General features: G+C 42.1%; 1 protein-coding gene across 1 annotated transcript; it reads right to left on the bottom strand.

The window, feature by feature from the left end:
* Nucleotides 1-938: 938 nt before the first annotated feature.
* Nucleotides 939-14,774, bottom strand: DDX47 (DEAD-box helicase 47). The gene is made up of 12 exons (XM_028532888.2): nt 14,652-14,774; nt 13,998-14,091; nt 10,106-10,294; nt 9,780-9,851; nt 8,717-8,835; nt 8,048-8,119; nt 7,804-7,920; nt 7,145-7,291; nt 6,493-6,630; nt 4,751-4,821; nt 3,949-4,078; nt 939-2,588 (listed from the first exon to the last, which is right to left on the bottom strand). The coding sequence occupies exons 1-12, from the start codon at nt 14,736-14,738 to the stop codon at nt 2,457-2,459; spliced, it is 1,368 nt and encodes a 455-aa protein (XP_028388689.1). The 5' UTR covers nt 14,739-14,774; the 3' UTR covers nt 939-2,456.
* Between the last annotated feature and the right edge of the window lie 6,817 nt (nt 14,775-21,591).

Raw genomic sequence — 21,591 nt, forward strand, 5'->3', positions numbered from 1 at the left:
CTCCATTCACTGCACAACTCTTTTTCGCATTTCAGTTGTTTTTACCTTTCTTGAAATAATAAAGCATACCATGCCAAAAATGTTGCTTATTTTCTTTCATCTCCAATATTAAAATGGCTGTACAAAAATTCACCAACTTTGATAAGTTTTGTTTGTTTGTTTGTTTTTGGCCAAGAGAAAAGGTTTAATGAGTAAAAAGCAAAAAAATAAAAAGAAAAGCAAACTAGTGGAAAGAATAGAACATAACTACCACTGAGTCCCTAGATAATTTGGCCCAGTGTCAAAACTGGATGAAAACTATTTATATTATTTAAACCTCTGGATTACTTGAATTAAGAAAACAGAAAAAGAAAGATGAAAGAGAGAAAGTGTGAAAGGAAGCTGAAGGAAGGAAGGAAACTGGTAAGTTTTTTTTAATGCACTCTGGTATGACAGCTGTCACAATGCAATCTAACGAAATTGTTTTGAATGAAGTTAAAGACAGCTAAGTGCTACTAGAGCCATCTCACGGAAACAAATGAACTTTTTGGCCAACCCAACACTTTAGAAACAACAGCTAAGCTTTAGTGGTAGTTTTTAACTTTTTCAGTATGCCCAGAACTATGCATATGTCTCAGTGGTCCACAGACCGTAGGTAGAGACCCCTGCCTATTGGGAAAGTTCAGATTCCTTCAGAAGAATTCCAACCTCTCCTCCTTACCCACCACCCATACCTATTCAATGTCGGCTTGCTTCTGCAGCCACCCACTGAGCTGAAACAGCAACCATCGATCTTTTACCCACTGGCTAAGAGAGTTACCATTATCCTAAGCCATCCTGCAGATTCCCATCAGGAAAATACATTTAATGGAGAATTAGCCTCCAGTGGTAGGCACAACTCATAACACATAGTCACAAATACAGTCCCACTCACCTGTCTGCCTCTTCCTTTCCTTCCACCCTTTTTCTCCTTTCCTTTTTCATTGCCTCCTGACTCCTCTAACTTAGCCTTCACATAAACACACCACGAGCAGCAATGAAATTTGAGGCAAATTTAACAAAATAAGCCATGAGTTATATTTCAATGAACTCCACATGTTTTATCCAGAGGCACCCATCTTAGGATATATTTGTGGTAGAAAGCACCCTGCTACCAGTATTTACAAAAGACCTTCCTGTAATCAACAGCTCACATCTGACAACCACAGAGAATTTCACTGACATTTACTTTTCACTTCTCACCAGACACTTTGACTCTAAGAAGCACAATTTTGATCCATTCACTTTCATTTAGATGAACATGGAAAGTTTTTTTTGCCAAAACTCATTCTTGATCTGAAGCTATTTGAATTGCTTCATTCTGGTTCTGCCACTCAATACTCTAAAAAAATTGCTACGTTCAACAAAACTGATTAGATACCTTCTACGTATAAAAGCCCTCAGAGCACATGACAGTTCTCGACTCGAAGCGCAAAGTCATTTCTGATTTCCATTGCCTCTCCCCTGACCCACCCACTCCCGACAGTGCCAATGTCTACTTCCTCCCAGCGGCTGATGCCCCAGCTTCACATCTCCTGAATGAAACTAACCAATAGATGAGGCCAAAAGAAAGGAAACAGTGTCCAATGGACACCAATAAAAAGTGATGAAATTGGGTCTTGGAATTCCCCTATATTCACGATGTTCCCTGATTTTAATTGAGTCACCTGGAGATAAGACTCTATATAAGAAACCAGTCTTCCCAACCACCTGCTTAATCCAAGAGGCCAAGGAAGTGAATCTATTTAGGGTGTACAGTCTTACTTAAGGACTTTGCTCCACCCACAAGAAAAACATAACCAACCTTTTAGCTGGAATTTCTTTCAAAGCTACCCATCATCTTGTTCCGTTGCTGACTGACTTTTAAAGTCATAAATAATGTTTAAATTAAGGACACCCAATGAATTTGGCATGTAACCGCCAGTTAGCTCCTTACCCATGAGCAAGATCTTACTTAAATACATTAAGTCCTTTAACCTATAAACATCTTCAATAAGTCTGAATATTTTAAAAATATTTAAATTTATTATTTCACATTAGGTCTAACTAAGCACAAGCTGAAATTGCTTAAGTATCACCATTTTATAAACATAGGAGCTTCTTTACAATTACAGGTCAAGTACTTCATCAACCTGGTCCTTGACTTGAAGCTGAAAAAAGCGAAAGGTCTGTGTGAAGGGACCAAAGGACACATCCTCCTCACGGCACGAGCCAGAACCAAAGCTGAAAACAGTAATGACCCGCCATGAGCACTGGGAGCAATGTTCTGCGCCACTGGCACTCCAGCACACAGAGAGGGGGATAACTACGGAATTAGCTGAGTGGATTCCGGACGTAATTCTCAGATTTCAGTCTGAAGAACTCTGTTGGAGGCTTCTTTCTCTTCTTCAATCCCCTTTTTACAAAACGGAGCAGAAATCAAGTCTCTATCAAAGAGATTAGCGGCCTTTCCGTTTCTTCATTCTTCCTCCAGCCACCTTGTTCCTGACCCCAATAGCGCCCTCCGTATCATCGTTGTCCTCAGCATCCTCCCGTGCACGTTTCTTCTTCTCTCCGTGCTCCCTTAACTCCTGCAAGAAAGCAGAAGGACAGGACGGAAAATGAATCACCCTCACTGACAGTTAACACTTCCCGGTCTTCCTTCCTTAAAAATCAAACACGGAGTAACTTCCTAAAACCTCACATTAGCAAGGGGATAAGACCAAAATCCCAAAACACAAAAACTTTAGCCTTACTAGTATCAAATACAAAAAAGTTAAAACAATAAGACATTACTTTCACATGGCAGACTAGCAAAAATTTAAGACACTGGTAATACCTAGTATTGGTCAAAATGTGAGGACATTCACACATACTCTCACTGGTAGAGTAAACTACTCTAGCTTTTCCACAGGGCAATGCGGCATTCCAGGTCAATTCACACGTTAACTGTGTGTACTCCTTAGCCCAACAGTTTATTTCTAAGAATTATTTGAAGGGAACAGACAAGTGTGCAAAGCTATACACGCTACGATGCTCAACCCAGTGCTAGTTAAAATATAAAAAAAAATTAGAGAAAGCATATATATACATCAATGTAAATCATGTTACATATTAGTAACAGAACTCCTTGTAGCCATGAAGAAATGATTGAATGGATCTATATTTGTTGAAATCAAAAAACGTTAATCATATGCAATTAGATGAAATCTAATTATGGCTAAAGAAAGAAAAATAGCAACAGGTTACCAATGGTTCTCTGCAGGGGATGGCTTATGTTTCATTTACTATCTGAATCCTTTCTGGAATTTCTGAACTCTCCACTCAATGCATATGTAAACAAAAATAGAAAACAAAAATTCCCTGCTGGAAGAAAAACAAAAACAAGTCCACACTTGAGCTACTCAGAAGGCACCCCAGGGCTGAGGTTTCCCTAGCCCTCAGACAGAACCTCCGGGAGGAGGTAACACTAGCAAGGCTTCTCCTTAGAGTCTTCTCATCTCCACTACTCCTGGTATTGTTAGTAGCTGTGAAGTTTTCATTAGCTTATCTGGTGCTCATAAAACCATGTAAGGTGTTCACGGTAAGTATTATGCCCTACATCGGGATAGGAGCTGTTTGGTAAAGAACTGCTTTTGAGAAATCAGACACACTGTCCAAGCTCACAGCCAGGCCTTCTGATCTCAAGTCCGAAGGTTTTCCTGCCACACGTGAAACATGAACAGTAGCTGAGAACGTGGTCACTGTGTAAGACTTAGTTCGAACCATGATTCAACCACTTAGTTGTATGGTCTAATGATGGACTGACTATCACTAACTTGAGCATGCCCATCTTAAATTTGGAATAAAATATTATCCAGCTCCTGTAGTCTCTTATGAGGACTAATACAATAGTGTCTAGCACATAGTAACATCAGTTGCAAAGAAGTTGGTAAAAAGTAAGTTGCATACCATTCGGGCAAATCTTTGGGCTTCAGTCACACGTTCTGTCAGCATCATAACCTCGTCATCCTGTGTTGGAAAGACAGGCAGTTTCTTCCCAATTAGGTGTTCTATGCGCTGGAAGAGCTCCACATCATACCTGAGGAAGGGAAATTGGCATGCTTTGGCGGACTGACAATGCAAATGTCGGCCTATTCCAAAACTGTACGACGCATGACACAATGTAACAGTGTTAAAGCAATACTGAATCTACTGTTCCTTTTCCGAATACTGGCTAAATGCAATCTTCTGTGCACAGCACACTGGAAAAACCACCCAACAGCTTTTACTCCCAAAAAAGCACTGGGTACATAAAATGTGTTCCCCTGAAAACAGGATCAGAAATAGTTATTCTACTCGTTTGAGTTGAGGGAAAGGTCACTGCTCTTTGGCTCTAGCAGTTAAAGAAATAAAAAGGCTTTGTCTGTTCCTTCTGTATGTCGAACACTATACTAGACCTTGTGCATCTACATCTCCAATCTTCACTAACATGTGCAGCAGTGAGTTCTTTGTTGTGGGGCTATCCTTTGTACTGTAGGGTGCTTGGCAGCATTCCTGGCCTCCAACCACAGGAGGCACGGTGACAAACAGTTATGATTTCAGACTTTTCCAAAGGGAGGTATTATTATTTCCATCTTACAATGAAGAAAATGGGATTAAGGGAGGTTAAGTAACTATTATAGTAACTGGTGGAGTGAGGTTCCCAGTCAGTCTACTCCGAAGTTCTGCTCCTTGCTCTACACCATTCTGCCCCTAAAGCCCATTCACTTACTGGGTGACAAAGGTAATAGCCTTTCCAGAGCGCCCAGCTCGAGCTGTTCGACCTACTCGATGGATGTAATCCTGAAACAAAAAAGGTAAATTTGAGTTACATGAACTATAAATAACATGAATTAGTTGCCCTCCACACATGCCTGACTAGGGATCAAACCCACAGCCTTTCAGTGTACAGGACAATGCTCTAACCAAATGAGCCACACCAGCCCTTTTCCTTTCTTTTATAGAATGATAAATCTACAAAGCATATCTACATGGTCCCAAAGCATATTAACACGGTGTAGGAAAAATAGCATTAAATCTAGAGACAGAGATAGGTCACCGCTCTGGTTTTACCACCTACCAGCTATACAACTATCTGCAAGTCACATCATCTCTCTGAACCTTGGCTTCTTATCTATAAAACAGGGACAGGAAGACATGCCCAAACTCACAGTTACTGTGCAAGTCAAATGAGGCCGACAGCACCTTGTATACAGCAGTTAAATATACAGCCAAGAGATACCAGTTGTTCTCAGCCAGGGGCAATTTTGCCCTCCCTAGGGGATATTTGGAAAAGTCTGAAAACATATCTGTTTGTCACAATGTCACTGTGGTTGGAGGCCAGGAATGCTGCTAAGCATCCTACAATACAAAGGATAGCCCCCACAACAAAGAACTCACTAGCTCCAAATATGAATCGTGCCGAGGCTGAGAAACCCTAAGAAACACGAAAAACCACAAGCTGTCATTTCTAAAGAAATAAGACTGATGAAGATCAGCATATGTTGCATCTGTTCTCTGACTGTGAGCATCTAATACCTCTCATTAGCTACCTTCATTCACATGTAGTAATATTCTATCTGTGGGCATGTGTAAAATGATAAGTGAACAAATCAGGTTTCCCAGTTTTTGATACTTAACTAATCATAGACAAAAAAAAAGATACTGTAACTAAGGAAAAACAGAAAACATTTCCTTGAGAAATATACTCTGGATACAATGGAATAATACTCAGCCACTGAAAAGAAAGAATTAAAGCCCTGGCTGGCGTAGCTCAGTGAATTGAGCACGGGCTAAGAACCAAAGTGTCCCAGGTTCAATTCCCAGTCAGGGCACATGCCTGGGTTGCAGGCCACGGCCCCCAGCAACCGCACATTGATGTTTCTCTCTCTCTTTCTCCCTCTCTTCCTTCTCTAAAAATAAGTAAATAAAACCTTAAAAAAAAAAAAAAGAAAGAATTAAATCTTGTCATTAGTGAGAACATGAATGATCCTGAGGGCATTATGCTAAGTGAAACAAGTCAGAAAAAAACAAATACCATATGACCTTAACCTATATGCCAAATCTAAAACAAAAACTGAGCTCAGGCTGCCAGAGGTCGGGGTTGGGGATAGGGGAGTGAGATGGGTGAAGGCGGTGTAATAGGTACAAATTTCCAGTTATAAAATAAAAAAGCCATCCATCAGAATATAATACACAGCATGACGACTATTGTTATTAATACTGCACCCCACATCTGAAAGTTGCTAAGAGAGTAGATCTTATAAGTTCTTATCACGTACCCCCCAAAATTTGCTATTATATGTGGTTACGGATGTCAACTTGACTTATTGTAGTGATCATTTTGCAATACATACAAATATCAAATCTTATGTTGTACAGCTGAAACTAATATAATGTTCTATGTGAATTATACCTCAATTAAAGAAGAAAATACACTTTGGCACTAGAAGTCAGATCAGCAGCAGGACTCACCTTGGAATGGGTAGGAATGTCAAAGTTGACCACAACATCCACATGAGGTATGTCCAAACCTCGGCTTGCAACATCAGTGGCCAGAAGAATGGAACGAGCCTTTGCCTTAAACTTATTGAGGGATCCAAGACGCTTGCTCTGAAATGATGAAAAAAGAAGAAATGAAAATAATTTAAGGACTCTTGGAATCTAAGACATACCAACTAGACATGCTAATACAAAAGACAGAAATTTTTTAAACTATATTTCCCCTTAAGTCCAGATTGGATTCATAAGGCAAAAGGAAACACAGAAGCAACAAAAAAATATTTAAGACTAAGACTGGAAAATACAAACATGCAATAAGAATTTTTTACCATGATGGGTAATTGGGAAATAATTTATTAAAAACCCTTAGAGACCAGAGAATCACTATTACAACTAAATAAATCAACTCAATAGCTTCCATTCCAGACAACTACCTGGGAATATTCTAATCTGAGCTTCTGCTATCCTAGAGGAGGAAGTAAACATCCAGACAACACTTTGAAGCCATGGAATCAAACAATAATTGGAAAATGCACTGTCATGTGTTGTTATTGTACAAATCTATCGCTACGTGGTTTATCTTTCTTATGCCACCAGTTCACTGATGACACCAAGGAATCTTTACCTGACTCATCTGTCCATGGAGGGGGATGGCAGTAAATCCAAGATTTCGGAGTAGCAAGGCTGTTCTCTGAGTATTGTTACAGGTGCTGCAGAATATCATAAAGGAGTTTCCAGCCAATTCATTTAGAATATAAACCAGGTAGGTATCCTAAGTTACAAACCCAAAACAATATACATGTAATTGAACCTGGAAGAAAAGGTTGGAGTCCTGGGCATACATTGAGGTAAATCACATAAAAGACTAAGTTTATAGCTGCTTCTCAATTGCACAGACTCCTAGCTGCCTCATACAGCTGAAGCCAAGCACAGAGAGACCTGTACTCAGCAACCAGGAAGTCCTCACACCTAAGGCCCAGCACAAGGGTCCCTCAACTACAAAAAAGCCACATAATAAGCACATAAAACAAAAACTACCTCAAGGATGGGGCTGGGAAGGAATTATATCGTGACTTCATTACTGTGGTTGATTTAGTATGTTGTGAATTCCTGGAATGTTTGGCTCCCCCAGAGATAAACATAATCACAGCACCCTCTCTAAAACAAACAGAAGGAACTCCAATCTGCAGCACGGCTCTCAGCTAATCAAGAGTTGATACATTTTCAGATGCTTTAGTGAGGAAAGAGAGGGAGAGGCAGAAATGATCAAAGTAAACACTTTACCTTGAATTTTGAGGGAATAAAAATGTAATATTGCTGTAATTTCTCAACTGTCTGGTATTTAGAGGAAACAGCACATTTCACAGGATTCTTTAGTGCTGCTCGCTGAAGTTTTTGCACCTGAAGAAACAAAAAAAACCTGGAATAGTACAGATTCCCACAGACTCTTTCTATTTTTACTGTTGTTATTGTTGTTTTTATTTATCAATTCTTTCAGAAAAAAGTAAGAAGTCCTAGAAAATTTCACCTTCTTGGTCATGGTAGCAGAGAACAGAAATGTTTTCCGATCTCGGGGAATCACTTTGAGAATCTTGTCGACCTAAGGCACAAAAAGGAAAGGATATCAATATAACATTTCAAGTGGACACCTGCAATTACTCCTTGTGAAGGAGAGAGAATAGAACAACAAACTGAATACAGCACTGTGGAGGCTGGGGACTCAAAAATTCAATTCAGTCTAGCAACAATTTATGAAATATTTACTATTTGATACCGTGCCAGAAGCTATCAAAAAATGTGACTCAGAGAAAATGAACAATTTAAATTAGTAGATTAGAACTAATGTAAAAGAAAAGTCAAGAGTAGGTATTAATCAACTAAATAAACTATGATGAGAACATCAAAAGACAAAAACAAAAACAGATATTTCGAGGTACATGGAAGAGGTCCAGCCAATGAAATAGAAAATAAAATCTGGGTTTGATCTTTTCCTCATCTCTGAAACCAGAGTCAGAAGACATTCTAAAGAAGACGCCAAGACACTAACGACGGGGAGAACACCACGAATGAAAAAGGCCGCAGAGATGTTTAAACTAGCTGATGATGATGCAGCACTCCACCTGAAGCAGTGTGAAATGAATCGATTTTGAAACAGGGAACTTGAAATGCTCTAAGAGGAAACAAATTGAGAGCTCACCTCTGTCTCAAAATCCATATTCAATATTCTGTCTGCTTCATCCATGACCAAGTATTTGAGAGCTCTTAAGTTGAAACCTTTTGTATTTTCCAAGTGGTCAATCAGTCGACCAGGAGTTGCTGCCAAGAAAGGTTGAGGAGAAAGAGCAATGTTCAAGAACAAGGACAAAAAGAAAGGAAAAAAGTTACCAAGTCCCTTTTCCTCCTCCTCCCGATTTCAGAAATTAAGAAACTAAAGAGGATTACAAAATCTGTTCTTCAGCCCTAACCAGCGTGGCTCAGTTGGTTAGGTGTCATCCTGTAGAGCAGAAGGTCACCAGTTTGATTCACGGTCAGGGCACACGCCCAGGTCGTGGGTTCAGTCCCCAGTTGGGGCACATGCAAATGGTAACCAACCGATGGATGTTTCTCTTCCTTTCTTTCTCCCTTCCTTCCCCTCTCTCTAAAAATAAATAAATAAAATCTTTTTTTTAAATCTGTTCTTCAAAGACTTTCTGATGGAGTAAGCAGTTCGACAGGCATGAAGAGAGCAGCAACTTACAAAATGTCACCTGGGCAGAAAGTCCCGGGTACCTAGCAAGGGGCAAAACTAGGGAAACAACTACTACAGGCCAGGCCCTTGCCCCTATGGTGACCTTTCCTCCCCTAGTATGTCATCAGTCATGCAGTTTAGACCCCTAGAGGTCTAAAGGGGCTGGAGAGGAAGAACAAGGGGCTGGAGAACAGCCTCATCTGCCTCCTATACACAGACAGGCAACGACGACCAGACAGGCCCCAATTGAGGTCAGCTTACAGAAAGAAGCGGTCAGCCCCTCCTGGTTAAAAAGGAGCCCTTTCCCACAGCCTGGGGCAGCTTGACTCTTCATTTCGAGTGTACTTCTGCTTGACTTGCTGAATAAACTTACCCCTGCACTAGAGTTCTTGGCTCTGAATTCTTTCTTAGCCAAACTCAAGAACCCAGGTCCACATCCGCCACTAACATTTCCACACAAGTTACATCAAACATTGGTAGATTTTCTCTAATTCATCACTGCCAGTGTCTTTTACCTTTGGCAATTACTCACCTATTATTATATGTGGTTTTTTTGCCAGGGCCAGGGATTGGGACATTGAATCAATTCCACCTACAATCACAGCTACAAAAAAAAAAAAAAACATAGAAAAGAGATACTTCATTTTTTCCATAGTTCACTGATCATCTCTTAAAGCCAATGCTATATTTCAACTTAAATTTGTTCTTCCCTTAAGTTTATAACTTTCTCCAAAACTAAAATACCAAATCAGCTTTTTGGTTAATAAACATGTTAATTATACTTCCTTCCATTCTCCTTTTACACTCACTCCCAACTAGTGAAGAAACCCTAAGACTCTTTTCCTCTTAGACACTTACCACTCTGCACTCCAATAGATGACCCCAGGGCTTCAAACTGCTCAGAAATCTGGAAGGCCAGCTCTCGGGTGGGAGTGAGAACTAAAGCAAACAAACGCTGGGGCGTCTCCAGCAGCGCATTCAGAATAGGCAAAGCAAAGGCCCCCGTTTTTCCAGAGCCAGTTTCTGCCAGCCCAATGATATCACGACCTAGGAAAGAAAAAAAGAAAGAAAATATCTAACAGCAAAGAAATTGACTGCATTTTCCCACATTTTATGCAATGACACAACATTGAGCACAAAGCAGACACTGAATAAGTACCTGAGGAACTGGGTGCAGAGGAAGGCTGAACAGTCAGAAAACATGGTCTCTGTTCTAGATAAGTTCAAAATCCAGGGATGAGACACACAAGTACATAATAACGTGATGAGGGCTTTAACACAAGCCCCTGCAAAACACAGTGAGAACACCACAGAAGGCATAACTTACTGACCCAAGGAGTCAAGAAAGGCTGAAAGGGGTGATGGATAAATTAAATCTAAACATAAGCACGGAAGGAAAGGAAGGACATTCCCGTATGATGTATGACGAGAGGATGAAAGCTTTAGAACAGCAGTCCCCAACCATTTTGACACGAGGGACTGGCTTCATAGAAGACAGTTTTTCCTCCAAACAGGGCAGTGGGTAGAGGGGAAGAGACAGGAGGCGAAGTTCAGGCAGTGAGCGAGGCTTCACTGGCTCACCTGCTGCTCACCTCCTGCTGTGTGGCCCGATTCCTAACAGGCCTGGGGGCTGGGGACCCCCACTTTATAGTATGCACAGGGAGAGTGAAATGTGCAGTGTGGCTGGAACACAGAAGTCTTAGGGGAAAGGGCAGAAGAACGAGGCTAGAAAGGAAACTCATAAGCTACTCTGAAGAGTTTTGATGTCTTCTTATAAGTAAGAAGACCTGAAGGATTCAAAGCAGGGAATATCTCACCCAGTGTTATCCGTTAGGAAGATAAAGTAGGCCCGCTGGCACAGAGAGGCAACAAGGAGCTTAACAGTCCAGGTCACTTCTTTTGAGGGAAACACATCGTAAGGAATTCCTTGAGAACAGGTCCCCATGGGAAGCCCTCAACTGATGAGATTTGGAAATCACCTCCCAAGCCAAAACCACTAGAACAGTGCCCATGGGAATGCTTCCTGCTGAGCGATGATCTCCACGGATGTTCTATACTCAAATTCTAGCTCCAGCAATAACTAGCTACGTGACTCCAGCCCAGGTACCTAGTCCTGTGAGCCTCAATCTCACCAATAAAATAATCATTCCTACCTTTCAAGCTTGTTATAAGGTTTAAGAACAATAAATGTACTCAGGGCTCAGTAACTGTAGAAACCGACCCCCTCATTAGTACTCAAATTAAAATTTTCAAGTTAACTTTGTAGGAGAAAAGAAAAAAACTTTGTTAGGCTATTTAAATTATTTGTTTCATCAGAATCTGTAGATTCAAATGAGGCATTTATAAACTAGTCATTAAAGTTAGACAAGATCAACAATGGGAATAAACACATTTTCCATGGTGATTATGTCAATCACATTACTCAGTTCCCAGCAATCTTTCATTAACTCCTATTTTCTCTGCATTAAATACAAAGTTTTGACTGAAAATGTTAGAATTATTACCGCCACCTAATTTTGATTCCTTCTTCCCACCTGAGTCACAGAAAGAGAAAGTCTGAATGCCCCGACCCTCCTTTTTGTTGCTTGAAAGCCACGCTGGCACTGCTGGCTGCTGAGGCTTCTCCCCTACAATGGCCTTCATACAGCCCTTACCCTCCTAGCTTCCCTAAACAAGTCGGAAGTGTTTGCTATCTCCTCCATGAAACACTGTCCCTGACCTACTGTGTGTGAAACTGTGCTCGTGACTTTCAGCCCTGCGCTGACCCTCCATTTCTCCTATCATCTCTGGGCCTCTTCCGGCAACCTCACCCATTTCTGGTTTCAGCCATAACCTCTCCGGACATGATGTCTACATCCAGTTCTGGCCTCTTAATCAAGCTCTAATCCCTATGTTCCAACTATGCATTAGTCAACTCAATCTCTTTGATACCTAAAATGATTCCCAACTGAATTCACTTTTCCTGAAATTATTTTTCCTCTTGTGTTTGCTTTTTATATAAGTGGTATAATGACAGTATGTCCTAAACACATAGGCTAGAAACCTTACAATAATCTGAGATTTCCCCACACCTCACCTTCCACTTCAACAAACAGGTTGTAATATTATGATGATTCTTTTGTCATCATTTTCTCTTTTTCATCCTCACTACCATTACCCTACCCATTATTTATTCCCAAACGTATTACAATGGGCTCCTAATTGATCTCCCAGCCTCCAGCCTCTTGTCTCTAAAGTATCCAAGAATACAACTCCAAGGATTTCATTCTTCTGCTAAAAAATAATCTCCAAAGCTGCTCCACTGACTATGAAACAAAGACCAAATTCCTTTACCCAGCACTCAAGTCCTTCATGATCTGGCCCCAATCACCTTACTAATCTTTCCCACCACTCTCTGTTAAGAGCTTGCAGGCCTCCACTCCACACATGCCCACATTCCCCAGTCATCTTGGCTTTTTTTCATGCTCTCCCCTGTGGCTAGAAAGTCCTCCTCTCCCATCATCTCTAAATGTCTAAATTCTATTCAGTCTTTGAAGTTCAATTCAAATGTCTTTCGAAACTCCCCAGCCAAAAAATTCAACAAATGTTCTCTAATACATTTCAATTGCAAGTAATCTATTCTACTCCCTCACTGCACTTTGAAATAACTTTATGTCCCTGTTCACCTTGTGATAAATTTGTGTCTCCTGAAGAAGGCAGAATCTTAACTCCTGGTGCTTTACATTTGTATCACATACTTAGTAACTATTTATGGAATGAACAAATGGAATTTCACAGAATAAGTCTAATTCTTTTTCAGCACAACAGCTCTTCAAAGCATTAAAGCCAATTATCATACCCCACCCCCTAACTTTAGTCTCCTCCAGACCACAGGCACTCAGTTCCTTCAACTATTTGTGGTTATGCTTGATACTGTACCACATTCATTGCCCCTCAGCTGGTCCCTGAACCCTGATCCCCAGAACTGAGCATAGTATTCTAGGTGTGTTCTAAACAGCGTAAAGCACTATTCTCTCCCTGGAGCTAGTTCAGTTCTTAACCTGGCACTTGTGAAAGAGGAATTCAGGACACCATGTAACTTTTATGTGTAAATGTATTCATACTTTTTTTTCTGGGAAGAAACTCTTTAATTTTTATTTGATTCTCAAAGGGATAGGAAACCCGCAAAATGTCACCCTTCTCTTATGGCAATACACCTAAGGTGACATTCACTTTCTCTGAGGATCTCAATGACTTTCCAGTTAACTTCTTGGACTCTCCTTTTACCACCCACACTAATCCTGTCAAGTTCAGCTTTGGAATCTAAGAACAGGATTTCCCCTCTACTCCTATCAAAGTTCCTTCTGTTGGTTTCAGTCCCACTAGTCATAAGCCACTCTTCTGCAAATCTGATAAGCATGTTTAACAGCAGGAGCTCTCAACACCTCTCTATATAACACAGATTCCTGGCACCCTTATGTAAATCTGCCCTTATTTTTCATAATTTCTAACAAGTTTCTTGTTAATACATTTAAATCCAGCGCTTTCTTAAAGTCAGCATCTGCTGCAAACACTAAATCCTCTTATACAAAGTAAGCTCGGTAAAACCCGAGAACTTTTTGAAAAGCCGATAAGCCACCAACTTTTGTCTTTAGTGACCATATTTCTATTTCCCTTCAAGTATGCAAGCAAAAGTTCTCACAAGTGGTAAATAGTTGAGTAGAACTCCATACTAAATCTGTTCCGGGCCATATGTTTAATTTCAACCTACCTTCTAAGGCCAAAGGAATAGCTTCAATCTGGATTTTGGTGGGCTTCGTCCATCCCAACTGGTCACAAGCTTCACACAACACATCTGTCACACCCTTTGAATTCAAAAGAACACATTTAAGCAAACTACACACAGCCACCTCCCTCCTGATTAAATGACTGTCAGGGCCACCCTGCTGGTGACACGTGCATGCATCCCTTACACTTTGATTCAAAACGCACCTACTGTTCGCCTGCTAAGTCGGCATCTTGAGAGCTATGAGACAGTAGCTCAAGACTTAACACTTTCTATTCACCAGGGACAAAGCCAAGTTTCTTACACGTATTTCATTTAATCCTCGTAATTCTACGAAGTATTTCCCCAATTTACAGATGTGGAAAGTGAGGCGCAGAGAGGTAACAACTTGCCTCTAGTGAGAGACTGGGTCAGAATTCAAACCTGGCTCATCCTATCCCAAAGCCCGAGACATTAAAGAATAAATAAATAGAATAAGTCGATTGGCCGCATGTACAACCTCACAGACCGATACAAACGTCGCCACACTAACAGGAAGAGCTAGGCCCCAGCTTTTATACATCACCAGCGGAGACCCAAGGTCTCTGCCTGAGCCTGGCGCCAGCAGCACAAACAGAAAGCAGTGTCATCCACCCTCACCAGGTCTTTAAATGTTTTAGCTTCTTCCTCCTCCAACGCTGGCTGGGGCGCTTCTGTTGAGGAACTATGCTCCTCGGGCGCCGCCATGTTGTTCGGCGGTTCCGGAAGTGGGTGGGCGGTGCGCACTACGCCGGTCAATGTAGTTGTAGTTCTCCTTCAATGGCGTGTTCTGGGCGCCCCCCTGCGGGCTTGTCGGGCTTTGCAACAGCCGACCAGGAGGTGGGGCTTTGCGGAAACTTAGTGGAAAAGTTAGGGATGGATGTAAGCGTGTGGGCTTGTGGAACTGAGCGGAGGGCAGGAGGAGCTTATGACTGGAGCCTCCAATGTGCCCTTCGGGTCCCTTTTAAAAAGCTTTCTCTATCCATTATGTTCCTCACTTTTTTAACCACAGAGTTTTAAACAGGTTAATATCACAGAACTATGCATTATCATTTCTTTTCTTTATTCAGATATTTGTTGAGTGCCTACTATATGCTAGAGCTATGTTAGATGCTTAGTGACAAGGACAGCGTTCCCTACCCGCGTGGAGAAGACAATAAGTAAGTGATTATAGATCCTTTCAAATTATGAAGAGTACTGTGATTTAACAAATGGAGATAAAAATGATAGACTAACCTAGGGAAGGCGGGTTTGGGGCATTACTGCAAGATTAGGGAAGGCCTCTCCGATATTTGAGCTGAGATCTTCACTGCTCAGCAGAAGGAAGTTCCTTCAAGAGCCTAGGGGACCATTATTTCAGGCTGAGGGAACAGTAAATACATAGACTCTAAGGGAGTGTAGCTGGTGAGGCTGTTCTGGAATCTACCACCACTGAGGTAAATTAAGTATATTGCATGCTCTGTGCCCAGCATGCAGGTTCTCACATGGTGCCAGGGTTTTCATTGCAACAGTGTACTGGAGGTGGATAGTGGAAGAAATCTGGTGTCCCTCACTGGGAGAGTGGATAGTAAAAATGTGTACACGGTGTGAACAAACATGCCCATAACAATACGGCTGTATCTCAAAAACCTAATGTTGAGTGAGAAAAGTATAAAAGATATTATGTACATTTAAAATATATGTTCACAAAAAAAGAAAAAGAAAACATATGCGCACAAGATACCACCTTCTTCTGGAACACATACAAACAGAAAAATACACTCTAGACATTTTAGAATAATTGCCTGTGGAAAGAGAGGAATTGGGATGAAACTGGGAATTGGGGATTAAAGACAATACATACACAAAGCAAGAGAGGGGACTTGTGATGATAATGATAATGTGCCTTGCCCCAAGAACTGTCATCTCAACAGGACTCAATTCAGTGTGCCCAAGGACCTTCCCATCACCAGAGCAAAAAAAGCCTCTGACTTAGGAACCCAGTGGTGCCCACAACAACCGGGCCAGGTAGGCTGAGGTCGGAGAGGTGGGCTCAGGTCAGACCCCGAGGTTTTCTCTTGCACAATCATGCTCAGAATTCCTCTGCCGCACAGATTGTTGTTGTTTTTTTTTTCTGTAAAAACAGAAAAGCAGCAGAAGTATTTATTTTGCTCCCCTGAGACTCACTCTCTGATTCCATCTAGGAGAGAAGAATGGGAAGTGAAAAGCGCTGAGAGAAGGTGGAGGACCTGCCTGGGGAGTGAGGGGAGTGGAGCTAAGACACCCGAGAGGGGGAGCCAGGTGGAATCAACTGGAAGGGCCATAAAATTGTATGGAATGTAAGGTCTAAAGTGACCCACGTTTTGTTAAAATGTGTTACAGGAAAGAAAGAAAAAAAAATCACACACAGATTTCTGCAAATCTGGTGCTGCTCCAAAAGGATTTAAATCAACCACCTGCTGTTATACTATAAAACTCTGTCCATTTTAGCCAAGCAAAAATCTTTTCTGTTTGTTCTTGGATAATTCAGCTATAGGCTATATTTAGCACTTCCTCTGGCGCTAGTGTCCCTGAGGTGTGCGATGACGAAGGCAGCAGTGTCTCTCTATGCCTTGGTCCAGGGTGCCGGCAAGGGTTGGACCTCAACCAGCGACAGGCACATGGGTGACAGGGTTCATGTCAGACCAACTGGTGACTGCAGGGGGGTTCCAAAGAGGAAAGCCTGCATCAGCTGAGAGGAGGGTCTGCTTTTGACTATTCCTACCAGGTTTGGAGTGATTTGGACATTTACATTCTGGCCGTAAAAATAATAGAGGTTCCATTCTAGTAACGGAGATGGGTCATATCCTGTGCTTCCAGAACAATGAGGAAGGTTAAACAGGAAATCCTAATGAACCTCAGAATGATGGTGGGGATGGGGTGGGAAGCCTGAAACAACGTACAGGCTTCAGGGTGAAAGGTTAAAGGACTGACCCCACCAAACTCTGAAAGCGTTTCTGCTTTCATGGGCGGGCCCCTTCCAACACACACACATACACGCACATAAAAATTACACTTTATGGCTGCATTAGTACAAAGACAAATATATTAATATTATAAATTAGCCCTGGCTGGTCTGGCTCAGTGGACTGAGCACCAGCCTGAGAACCGAAAGGTCGCCGGTTCAATTCCAGGTCAGGGTACATGCCTGGGTTGCAGGCCAGGTCCTCAGTTGGGGGTGTGTGAGAGGCACCTGATTGATGTTTCTCTAGTACATCAAGGTTTCTTTACCTCCCTTTCTCCCTCCCTTTCCCTCTCTCTAAAAATAAATATAATCTTTAAAAATATATATTAATATTATAAATTAAATATTTTTGACTTAAAAGTTTATTTTTGCTATTGGTTTTAAAAGAACTTAAAAACACTTTGATGGGCCTGTAAAAGTATGGTGGGCACTAAACACAGGTGGGCCTTCCTGGTTGGATTAGGGAAGAGCATGCAGACCATGGTGAAGCCTTCAACAGGCCAGTAACGCTAGGCTGTGTGGGGTGCGAGCATCTTAGGATAGTGGTGGCTCCTGGACCAAAACTCGGGGACAAGCGTGCTGAGGAGGGATCAAACAAGAATCAGTTATTAATCAGCTACTGCTCAAAACCCTCCTAGAAATTGAATACCCTCTAGTCTGTTTGGGAGAAAGTTCACTTATAACAAAGTGCTCTATATTCATCAAGAAGGAGCCAATGCAAATTTTATCACTCAGAAAATTATCTTGAACCATAATTTATCATTACTATGAATATGTATTAATATGTTATGAATATGTATGTTCTAGTGAAGAAAAGACATTTAAGAGCCTGTGGAAGTGAGAGGTCAGGTTCAACGTAGATCAACCTTTTCTCTCTGCTTCGGCTTCTTCCCAGTAAAGGTCCCTCAAAGACTTTGCATTAGTGGCATGCAGTGGTCTGATTTTTCCCTCCAGGTCACTCGGAACCACTAACTAGGCCTGCGATTTCACAGAGGATGCCCACCTGGTGGGGGCCTGATTGTGCCTTTTCCAGCTGCTCTCCCTCTGCTTTTCACTCCCCTCCCCCACCTCCACCCTTGGTCCTTTTCTTCCTGACTCTGCTTTTTTTTTTGTAACATCCCTAAACTACATCATCGTTGTTGTTTTCATGAAAACGACAGAAGTTCATCTTAGTTCATCTTAGCCCTTCGTAATATCACCCATCACAATACACTGTTAAAATATCACAAACACCATAGGAACTCAGCCCCCTTCTGGATGTGTACTCAAATTTGGAGTCCAGTTTTAGGTGAGGGTGCCTTCCATGTGACGGGAATATGAGAAAATCCATGTTTGTGTACATGAATCAAGGACTGGAGTGTAGCGTGAATTTGAGCAGAAAGAACCTGGAGTCAGGGAAACCAGCTTGGAGGTTGTTGCAGACGTTAGGGGACAAAAGTCTGCATGGGTTGTGGCAGCAGTGGAGCGGATGGAAGTGCCTGGGAGAGACATTCGCCCGGAAGGACCTACCTTGGCAAAGCTTTGTCAGAGATAAGGAAAGAGTGATTCGGGATGACAATGGGATTTCAAGGGTGGTGAAACTGGGGCAGTTGTACAGATGAGGAGGTGCGTACAGTCTAGCTTCGGTTGTGCTGGGAAGCAATGCCAGTACACCCGTGAGAGTAAAGAGTGCTTGTTCATTTGTTCATTCAGGCAATGCTCATGGAGCATGTCCTGCGGCAGAAGCTGGAGAGACACTGTGGGGAGGCTTGATGACAACTGAGATTGTTTCCATCATTAAGAGCCTTGGGGGAGGCACAAACATCTGTAACAAAAGGCATCGGGTGATAAGTTTGTATAAGACACACAAGCAGATTGCTGTTAGACATCCAGATGAGAGCAAGCCCACATCCAGCCAAAATCAAAGTGGAGCACTCCAGTGAGGGGAATGGGGTAGGGGGAGCACAGCTAGGACTTTCCTCTTTGCACTTGTTCCCTGAAACCTGCTTTACTCTGCCAATGACCTTCATCTTTGTTTCGTCTCGTCTAATACCCCACAAATTCAAATTTTTTTAAAGATTTTATTTATTTATTTTTTAGAGAGGGAAGGGAGGGAGGGAGGGGGAGAGAGAGAGAGAGAGAAAGAGAGAGAGGGAGAGAAACATCAATGTGCGGTTGCTGGGGGTTATGGCCTGCAACCCAGGAATGTACCCTAGCTGGGAATCGCACAAATTCAAATTTACCGAAGAGAATCCTTTCAGCACTGATGTCATGCACACCAGCCTCCAGCCCAAGACTGGGGAAAGCCTGGGGATGGACATGAGGGGCTCACTGAGGGACTGTGCACGCAGGAGGTAGGAGGGGAAGCGGCCTGGGCCCGCGGCTCAGGGAACACCTGAAGTCCACCAATGGAGGAGAAAGAAAAGCTACTAAGAGAGGCATATAAAGGCTCATGTCACAGACTTCAGGAGAGCAAAGTGTTTTCAGAACTGGGGAGTCAATGATGTCAAATGCTACAGAGAAGTTAGAAAGAATGAAAGTCCAGCAATTCGTAGTGTTCACTGTGCAGAAGGTCAGGAAACAATGTTAGAAGCAAATCATCCACAGACACAGCGTTACCATTTTGAAGTTTTATGATGCCTAAAGGCTTATTCCTTCTCACACCTCTCCTCACCCACAAGTCCCCTGCAGTTTCAGTCCGTGGCTATCATGTTGAAATTGAGCACACACCTCTAACAGGAAGAAAACTGACGAGCAGGCTCAGTGCTGGTTTCAATGGAATGACCCCAAAGAAGTTTCATGTTCAGAGGTTTTTATACAAGATCTGGAATGGCCTGCCAAACCAGTCAGTCACCCCTTCCTTTATATGTGTGCCGTCTCTGTCGATACCTCCAGTCCCAGCACAGCAGCCAGCAGTTGACAAAAAGTTGTTATTAACCACATCCTCTCGTTCCAGGTGTTGTGCTCACAAGAATCATGTTCAGGGCATCTGAGGCAACGTTACAAAATATCTGTGTGTAGGCTTTTATGATCAAAGCTGAAGCTTGATCCTTTTCAAATTGCTCCCACATTGCTTTTTTTCCCCCCCAAATACTAGCCATTTGCAAAATGACATTTTAATTTCTTAGTGGTTAACCTACCAGCATAAGATTCCCTACCTAAATTACCAGGTTGTTAGTGCCATGGATCTAGAAGCTTGTCTGCATGGCTCACAAGTGAGAGTAGGTGGTACAAGGTGAGTACTCAATAAACGTTTTCTGGATGAAGGAATGAATCTGTCCGTTTGTTATTAATGTTGCTGCTATTGTGAGCTATTATTTTATCTTAGGAAAAAACTTACTCTGAGAAGAGCTACAAGTGTTACCCCGGAGTCAGACTGCCAGGCTTCAGATCCTGGGGCTGCTCTTGCTGGTTGTGCACCCTCCCTGTTCCCTCACTTTCTTTATCTAATAATATGGGGTAACTTTAGTCTCCCTCTCATAAGATTTTTGTAAATGTGATAATACATGTCAAATTGTACTTAGAACAGTGCCTAGCAAGTTTTCCATAAACATTACCAATTATTACCATTAAGTAGTCACATTTATTTTCTATATTTACTACCTAAATGTCATTTTATTTAAGCACTGAGGAAAGTATTGTTCTTCAATGGCATTTTGACGGTGCAATTTCAGTAACAAGGGGCGGGCAGAACAAATGTCTACATGTCAACCTGGGAGCCTAGAAAAAGACATGTTTAGCCTAAAAGAAAGGTTTTAGACATCACCCCTTCTCCCTAATTCCATCTACGCAAAAAACTTCTCCCAGTTACAACTATTTGGGTAAATTAAGCAATTGTATCCACACAAATGCTGGAACAAGCCTTGCTACAACTTCTCCCGTGTGTTTGGAAGGCAGAGGCCTTGGCTGTGACTCATTGTCAAAGTTCCGGGCAAATCAGTTCTCAGGCCTGCCTGCACTCCCAACCCTGGGGTTACATTGGAAATATAAAATGGGATTAAACATCATTCTCTGCAGATGTAGCTTCCTATAGATGGGCTTTACCTGTCCTTTCGAGACCACATTGGAGGGTCCCTAAAGTTCCTTCCTGGTCCCTAGAGGGGTCTTGCTTCATCAGCACAATTTCCCCTCCCCTAACAACCCTACGGTTGCTAAGGAGTTATTTCCAGATTTTATCTTTGTTTTATTCCAGACCACAGCAGGATTTACCAGCATTTGCCAGGAGCAAAAAGTTAACATCCACACCTCCTGTCAATTCAACAAGGAAAGATTTATTGCAATTAACTAAAAGGGCACTTGTTATGACAGGAATGCATGTGCTACAGCAAAAACAGGATTCCCGCTTGTGGCTGGCCTTTGCAAACAGTCAGGGTCTTGCCAACACAGCTTTTTTTTTTTTTTCTTGGTTGCACACTCACTAACGGTGCAACATCAGACCCAGGGGTATTTCCAAGGCCGGGAGACTCAGAGGCTGCCACTCTGGGAGATCACCTCCAGGGCAGTAGCTCTTAACCGAATGTAGCAACCACTGCAGGCTCTTTGTTTGGGTCACTGGACCCCCTACCCTGGGTCTACCTTCCTTTTCTTCCTCACAAACAG

This window comes from Phyllostomus discolor, chromosome 2 (genome assembly GCF_004126475.2).
Source record: "Phyllostomus discolor isolate MPI-MPIP mPhyDis1 chromosome 2, mPhyDis1.pri.v3, whole genome shotgun sequence".
In the NCBI taxonomy this organism is placed as follows: Eukaryota; Metazoa; Chordata; class Mammalia; order Chiroptera; family Phyllostomidae; genus Phyllostomus; species Phyllostomus discolor.